At 37.3% G+C, this 9,233-nt stretch overlaps 1 protein-coding gene across 1 annotated transcript in view; it reads left to right on the top strand.

The window, feature by feature from the left end:
* LOC126190619 (C-factor-like) overlaps positions 1 to 7,329 on the top strand; it is a 49,784-nt gene extending 42,455 nt beyond the window's left edge. Inside the window, exon 5 of the mRNA XM_049931036.1 lies at positions 5,031 to 7,329. Within this exon, the coding sequence (XP_049786993.1) occupies positions 5,031 to 5,255 (225 nt within the window). The 3' untranslated portion in view covers positions 5,256 to 7,329. The remainder of the gene's footprint in view (positions 1 to 5,030) is intronic.
* Positions 7,330 to 9,233: the final 1,904 nt, after the last annotated feature.

Genomic DNA, 9,233 nt, shown 5'->3' on the forward strand with positions numbered 1-9,233 from the left:
TTTGGTATAATGGTAAAAAATACCTGTTCCCAGTGTATCCTCCACAGTTTTTCGCGAAGCTCAAAAACAGTATCTTCCCAATTGGGGTAAGGAAATGTTCAAAAAATTCTTCCAAGGAAATTCAAAATCTTGTGCATTATCGGAACAGGAGACAAAACTGGATGTCTTCCCATGATCCAGAAAGGAAGTAGCAGTCAACTGCTTGGGTGTACCAAGATTAACCAAAACCAACCAAAGCAGTTCATTCACAAAACACTTCCAAGGAAATGATCACTCAGCGCTCAGTTACACGCTGAACACGTTATGACCATTTCTTTAGAGGACCAAAGGACAGTTAATGATAAATAGTATACAACAGTTTATTTTCTGCAGATCTTTGATGCAATCAGGAAAGCAGTCGGAAACCCCGTATTGGTCTTTATCATGACACTGTCAGCAGCCACAGAGCAGAGAAAGTGGTGGGTGTCAAAACAACCAACAATTGAATTGAGTGTGTGGTCAGCTAATGGATATGTTGACAACAGGAAAAGCAAGATGTCAATATTTATGTCAGTTTGTAAAGTGAAAGATATTGCCACAGATCAACGAACGGTTGTTGAGTCCTGAGTGAAATGCAAAATCAAATACCTTATCTTTTTGTTGCCAGTAAGTCTCACCTGTCATTTTACAATAAGCTACTTCAGTGTGTATGTAGCTCTACAGAAATGCCTTGTGCTGCAGTGAAAGGTGGGCTATGAAATACTGTTCCAGGGAATGATCTTTGAAGAACCAGTTTTGTAGCTTAGGGAAATAAGAGTTTTGAAACACTACTATTGGTAAATAGCATAAGATATGTTGATCCCAGTTAAGAACTATTATTTCACTGTTGATACATTGTCTTCTGCTTGGATGAGTACTAGCCTAAAGCAAGCTACATCATTTCTCAGAAGCCCAGAAACCATATTTTTGGTATTCACATAATTATAACCATCCTGCATGCTGAGACAATACAGAAGCTGTCTGGCAGAGAAACTGTAATGGACCCACCACTGCTCAGGCAAACAAGAACATACAGAAACATTGCTATAGATTCATTTAAATTCTTCCATCATCAACACATGTAATCATGTAATGAAATCAAAATAACTTAGTTGAAGAGTAGCTCTTCATTTAAATGAATGAACACACAAAGTACTAGATATGTTCGAAAGAGGCTGACTTTTAAATACATATGTTCTGAAGGGTAGTAGAAACCTGAACATATTAAAAAATGCCTCTAAAGAGATGTATTGACTATGCCATACTGTGGAACTTTATAGTTGAGAGTGTTTAATTTATTCATAAAATTTTAAGCTCCCATGATAAAGGAAATGTCTCAATGATGTATAAAGCATTTGGGTATGGGTGTATATTGCTTGAAAACAAAGATAACAGCAGCGAGCTCTCTACCTGAAAAACTCCCAGATGTCACATACGGCTAGAAGACAGCACTAAATTAACCACACCACATGATTTGTCCACTCTTGAACTCATCTAGCTGGCATCCTGCTGTCAAACGTGTAGTCTAGGCATCGTCCACATTCTTGAGATGCTCTAGTGACACTATCCACTTTTATATTGGCTGGAATGGCCATTTGCAGCCTTCTTGTATTAAAAAATGGGTTTTAATGAGACAACAGCAGTAAATGCCTTCGGGAGATCCAGAAATGTATAATAATATTGTTGAGAGTTGTATATTTTCACCATAGTATTGTGCTTACAGACGTAGAGTTGCAGAATCAAAGAAAGTAGGCTCCCATCCTGCTATATGCTAATAATTTTGTCCACTTTTGAAACAGGTTCTTCAACTTTCTTATTAATATAATGTAAATATGTTTTGGAGAACATTTGATGTTATTTAAATATTGGAGCATGCTCTCTCAGGAATGAGTTTCTTCAAGTTTGGAACATCCAGAATGTAATGAAACAATATTATGAAAAGGAAAGTTGTTCCATAAAATTTTGGAAGAACTGCTGGATGTTTGTAACTTCCTGCTACAATATTCTGGTGCAGAGTCTTCTGGCCATCTTCAGGTGATACTGAAGATGGCCAGAAGACTCTGCACTGAAATATTGTGGCAGGAAGTTGCAAACATCTGGCAGTTCTTCCGAAATTTTGTGTAACAATATGTACGCCGGGAAAGTTTTAAATCTCACAAAAGGAATGTTGCTACTCACCATATAGCAGAGATGCTGGGTCGCAGATAGGCACAACAAAAAGACTGTTCCAAATAAAGCTTTCGGGCCATAAGGCCTTCATCAAAAATAGAGAACACACACGCACGCATGTATGCACGCCCACACACACACACGCGCGCGCACACACTCTCACTCACTCACTCACTCACTCACTCACTCTCATGCAATTGCAACTCACACACACATGACTGCAGTCTAAAGCAGCTGTAGCCACACAGTTTCATCTTTATATGAGCTTCCTTCAAGTAAAAAATTGCTACAGTCTGGAAGATAACTATGCAGGGGGTGGACAGAAACACACCAAACGCACAACATGTTGCCAGGCTCATTATGTTATAGGAAACCAGTTGACATTTAAAACAGCTTCTAGTCATCTTGGAATGGATAAATACAGGTTCTGTATGGTTTTCAAGGGAATCTTACACCATTCTTCCTGGAAAGCAGTTGCAAGTTCAGGTAACGATGACAGAGGTTGATGGCGAGCATGCACACTTCTTTCCAAAGTAGATCATAAAGCCTCAATAATATTTTGATCTTGTGACTGTGGTGGCCAGGAGAGATACAATAACTCGTCCTTGTAATCACAAAACCAGTTCTGGATTATGTGAGCTGTGTGAACTGAGGCACTGTCATCTTGAAACAAAGCATCACCACTGGGGAACAAACATCATGCTGTGAGATAGATCTGATGAGTCAAAATGGTCACATAATCCTTGGCAGTAGTGTGACCTTGCAGAGTAACCATGGGATCCATGGAATACCACACTATGGATGTCCATGTCATCACAAAAACGCCACCATGTTTCACTCTGGGGACATAAACTAGGCTATAACTTGGAAACAGTGTAAAACAGGGCTCATCCAACCAACTGACTTTCTTCCTTTGCTTCAAAGTCCCAGTTGTATGGCATCGGCACAACATTTTTCCTGTTACATGCTTTTGGAATTCCAGCTTACCCTGCAATTCCCAGCTCATGTAGTTCCCATTGCGTTGCTTTAGTGCTAACAGGGTTTGCTAGTGCAACATTTAGTTCTGCAGTGACTTTTGCACTTGACATCCTCTTTATTTTTCATCACAGTCCTCTTCAAAGGCACAGTCTGTCGCAGTCACTCAGCACACAATTTCGTCTGTGTTGTGATGTAGTGCTTTCACTGATCAAATATTAAATGCAATGAATAACCAAACATCACCTATTGGGATATTTTGTGATCTCTCAAAGACTTTGGATTGTGTAAATCATGAAATTCTTCTAGATAATCTTAAATATTGTGGTATGAGTGGGACGGGACAGTGCACAAATGGTTTAATTCATACTTAACTGGAAGAATGCAGAAGGTTGAAATTAACAGTACAAATAGTCTACAAAAACCAGCAGAGTCCTCTGACTGAGGAGGTATCAAGAATGGTTCCCACAGGGTTCAGTCTTGGGTCCCTTATTGTTCTTAATATATATTAATGACTTGCCACTCTGCATTCATGAAGATGCAAAGTTAGTTCTTTTTGCTGATGATACAAGTATAGTAATCACACCAAACAAGCAAGAATCAGCTGAGGAAATTGCAAATAATGCCTTTCAGAAAATTATTAAGTGGTTCTCTGCAAATGGGCTCTCACTAAATTTTGAGAAAACACAGTTTATACAATTCTGTACAGTAAATGGCATAACACCACTGATAAATATAGACTATGAACGGAAGTCTGTTGCTAAGGTAGAACACTCAATATTTCTGGGTGTGTGCATTGATGAGAAATTGAATTGGAAGAAACACATCAATGATCTGCTGAAACGATTAGGTTCAGCTAGTTATGCTATTAGGGCTTTTGCAAATTTTGGTGATAAAATATCAATAAATTAGCCTACTATGTCTATTTTCATTCACTGCTTTCATAAGGCATCATATTTTGGGGTAATTCGTCATTAAGAGAGAAAGTATTAATTTCACAAAAGCGTGTAATCAGAATAATAGCCGGAGCCCACCCAAGGTCACCTTGGAGACATTTATTTAAGGAACTCGGGATATTCACAGTACCTTCACAATACAAATTTTCACTTATGAAATTTGTCATTAATAACCCATCCCAATTCAGAAATAACAGCAAAGTGCATAGCTACAACACTAGAAGAAAGGATGATATTCACTATTCTGGATTAAATCTCACTTTGGCACAGAAAGGGGTGAATTATGCTGCCACAAAAATCTTTGGTCATTTGCCAAATAGTATTAAAAGTCTGACAGATAGCCAACGAACATTTAAAAGCAAATTAAAAGAATTTCTGAATGACAACTCCTTCTACTCAATAGATGAATTCTTAGATATGAAGTAGTTAATAAACGTATTAATTAATTATTTTGTGTACAGAAAACTTATGTCAAAGTGACACATTCCACATCATTACGAAATGCTGTATTCATGACCTATGGAACAAGGATTAATGTATGTATGTATGATGTTTTTCCACTTTTGCCATATAAGGTATAAAGCTTCATCTACTGTGGCTACAGATCCACCCACCTTACAAGCACCAATAATTTGCTTGAATTCAAATTCTTTTAGCTCTGACATAGTGCACTTACAATGACTCAGAACACTGCTCTGATCATGACTGACACTTGCAATGTATTTAGGACATTCTACAGGTACTGTTCATGTTCAAATATAAGAGTGCAACCTGTCAACTTCTGCATTTATGTTCAAGCATGCATTTCTTGTGGTGTCTCCATATTTTTATCCAACCCCATGTTTTCCAACACCAATTTTAAAGTTACTGAGAACTGTCCAGTTAAATTGCTTTCTTTTGTTTTGTTTTCAGGCTGCTTTGAACACATCAACACGTTCTATTAGCCATGAATTAGCTGCTGATGGCATACTTGTAATGACCTTACATCCTGGTTGGGTCAAAACTGATATGGGGGGAAAAGAAGCCGATCTTACTGTAGAATTTAGTGCTGCAGAGATAGTGAAAACACTCTTCAAATTGGGCAAGGAACATCAAGGAGCATTCCTCCAGTATGATGGCTCTGTTTTGCCATGGTAATGAATGCTTTCAAAATTGTTTCATGGCAAATGTTTCTGGCTGTATAAAACTTTTTCTGTAATCACTGTCTTCTGTCTTTTTTTCTATAGCTCTCACCCCAGAAATGTTGGGATTTTGATTCATTCTGATTTCATTGCACATTTCATGCTTTATTTTCAGCTTTCCTGAAGAGTGATGCCTTTCCTCCTCTATATGCTTTTCAGTTGTAGTGAAGCAACCTCTATCCTCCCTCTCCTCATGCATTTGGTTTTCCTTCCAACATTTTGTGGTACTTTTATTAACATTCCCTAACAATGTTTTACATTAACTAAAAAAAAAGCCATGGGCCATTATCACTTTCTGTCCATAAACAAAGTGACATTGTAATGTATTTTCAACACTTTTATCTTAATAAGCTTTCAGCGACAGGGCTGTTTAGTGCCTTAAAGCTATGCTGAAGGTGCACGCCAGATATCAGCTGCCTTTTCTTCCCCTCCCCCCCCCCCTCCCCTTGATTGGTTGATCGAATCACTCATGCTTTATCAAAAATAAAACAAATGTATTATGTTGATATTCATATGAAACAAATCACATTGAGGCAGATTCCAAAGCTTTACATTTGGCAACCCTATATGACCAATAAATAGATATGGCCAAATACTAACACACGTAATTAACAGTTACATAAAATACAATTTCTAATGTTAGCTCAGTAGTAATTTTCATCTGAAATATTTTACGCCAAATGAATTCTTGTTATGGTACAGAATAAAAAACAATGAAGAAAAAGTATGTAAGGAGGAAATGCCTTCACTTTTAAGGGAAAAATAAAATATTGATCGTTACTTATACATTGAATGAAGCATATAAGTTACTATCAACACAGTGGTTTTATCCACATAAAAGGTAGATAATGCTTATGATTTATCAGAACATGACACCACAAATGAATTGGGATGAAAGCTTGAAGTATTCTGTTCAGCTGTAAAGCAGTAGTTCAGTTACACAATGTGGTGTTTTGTAGTGGTTTATTACTTAAGTACCTTCAACCAGTTGATTTCTGTAGCATACATTTTGTCAGTTTGTTTCAAAAATATGAATGATGTGTAAATAAAAGTTATGTTGAAATACTTTACATATACATAATTTTTGAAAGAATAACAGGTAAATATTTAACAAACAACATACAAACATGCAATAGATACATGATTTTGTTCTGTGACATATCAGGTCACTTGTTTCAGTTTGCAGAATTGTGTATCACTATGTTGTTAATTGTTTTATTTTTATATATAGTCACACATTTACTTTTGCAACAAGCATATATTTTTGTAAATGATAAATTTTTTAGGGACTTCGATTCACTATGAAACTAAGATATTTGAGAGCTTTTCTTACCTGCAGTTGTTGACTTGTTTTCATTGGACATCACTGATAAAGTGTGTGCTCTTGACACACCTTCTAGAAAAATAGGTTCAACAGTCAAGAGAGCTTAGAAAAATTGCTGTGTATGATTTTTTGTCAATGCACACTTCATCCTTACTTTCATTTCCTTACACCCTTTGAAAAATCTGGATTTCAATGCAATAATAAAATAAAAACATGACTCCAGTGTAGTAAATCTTTCCAAACATGCTTTTTTACTTTAATTTGTGTCACAATGATGTGAGGCACAAAGGTATTTTGCTGAAACACGGTGGTTGTTCCTGTCATATTTGCAGCCGTTTCGTGTGTGATTTATTATCCTTGTTGCACTGTGTTGTGTTGACCGACATGCCAATGCTATGCAGTATGTTTAAGATTGTGTTGCTGTTTCATCTATGATGCTTTTATGTGTATTTGCCTCCACACGAAATTTTGTTGATTTTGGAGGATGAGATTTTGTACAGATCATTTATTAGTTTAAAGAGGATCCTCCTCTACTCTTTAGTTGATCAGTACACATACAATGTGATTGATTTTGTCCCAGTGTCAAACTATGTTAGTTAGTTTTTTGGCATTTCATAGTATCTATCATCATTAACTGTAAGAAAGTAAAGTGTGGCTTAAAGCTATCATCCTTTTCTGACACAAATACATGATCTGCCACTGTTTATTGAAGTCTTACAGTTAAATGCAGGCATTGCGTATGTGTATTACATGACATGTGAATTTCTGTATGTCAATGCCAGTAATAAATGATGGTGGTGGTGATGATGATGATGATGATGATAATTTCATGTGGCTCAATTGCTGGTGCATGTCTTTCAGTTAACCTACCCCCATTATTCCACTGCAGCAAGGGGGTATACAGTTTAAATTGGAACCTGAAGCATGTGTCATTTTTGGAAAATTTATTTATTTATTTATCACATCATTGGAGATGAATGCTAGGTTAAAAGGCAGCCAGAAAAATCTTTGGTCCAATCAGGGCTAGATCCCACAATCTTTCCAAGTGCACACTTTATCATCAGGCCCAACTGTAATCTGTGATGTATGCTATTGAGACATAGTTGCATATCTTTCAGTCACTGTGGTGACAATACAATTTTCTTACATCTTTGGCTGCAAAGAGTATTGTTACTAGAGTAGTGTGGACATCACATCATAGAGTGTTTTCAGACAAGGACACTAATACTAAATTTTTTAGTTATTTGTTAGTTTATGAACTTGTGTCTCAGTAAGAGTACAATTCTTCTGTTGCAATGAAACTTAGTCATACAATGGGGAGTACTGGCAAGTGCAGAGTTAGTTAAATTGGACTGTGTCAGTAGCTTAACTGCTAAGGCCACCTGCCAGTGAAGCACTTTTATGCTGCATTTGTTACACCGTAGAGCAACCTTTACGTTGGTCTGAACACTGTATTGCATTACTAGGCATGTTGGTGTGCTCTCGACTTTTTCCCACCCCTCAACCGACCTGGACAGCCAGTTAGAGAGGGACCTACAGTTCAACATGTAGTCCAAAACATGGTACAACTGCACTTTTACATCTACCTACATACTCCACAAGCCACAGTGCCTGACAGAGGGTACCCTTACCACTACTAGTCACTGCCTTTCCTGTTGCACCCGCAAATAGAGCAAGAGGAAAACAACTGCCTCTATGCCTCCATATGAGTCCTATTTTTTTTTCTTTTTTTTAAATTTATGTGGTCCTTCAGAAAAATGTGCACCGGTGGAAGTAGAGTCAGTCTGCAGTCAACTTCAAATGCTGGTTCTCTAAATGTTCTCAGTAGAGTTCCTCAAAAGGAATGTTGCCTTCCCTCCAGGGATTCCTGTTTGAGTTTCTGAAGCATGTCCATAATACTTGTGTTTGCCTACCAGTAACAAATCTAGCAACCAGCCTCTGAATTTCTGCAATATCTTCCTTCAATCTGACTTGATTTGGAGCCATAAAACTCAAGCAGGACTCATATGCAGTCTCCTTCACAGATGAAACACACTTTCCTAAAATTCTCTGAATAAATTGAAGCTGATGATTCGTCTTCACTACTACGGTCCTTACTTGCTCCTTCCTCATTTCATATCACTTTGCAATGTTATGCCCAGATATGTAATTGACATGACTATCAAGCAGCACACTACCAATGTTGTATTGCAAACATTATGGGTTTGTTTTTCGTATGCATCTGTGTTAAATTATATTTTATATATTCAGAGCTAGCTGTCATTCATCACACAAACAATAAATTTTATCTGAGTCACCTTGTATCCTCCTTCAGTCACTCAATGACTACACCTTCCCCTACACCACACCATGATCAGCAAACAGCTGCAGATTATTGCTGACCCGGTCCAATAGATCATTTACATACATAGAAAATAACAGTGGTCCTACCACACTTCCCTGGGGCACTCCTGATGATACCTTCACCTCTGATGAACACTTGCCACCGAGAACAACATACTGGGTTTTGTTACTTAAGACATTCTCAAATCACTCACATATCTGAGAAACTATTTCGTTTGCTCATAACTTTGTTTATGATCTGAAGTGGGGCACCATGTCAAATGCTTT

Source organism: Schistocerca cancellata, chromosome 1, assembly GCF_023864275.1.
Source record: "Schistocerca cancellata isolate TAMUIC-IGC-003103 chromosome 1, iqSchCanc2.1, whole genome shotgun sequence".
NCBI classification, from domain to species: Eukaryota; Metazoa; Arthropoda; class Insecta; order Orthoptera; family Acrididae; genus Schistocerca; species Schistocerca cancellata.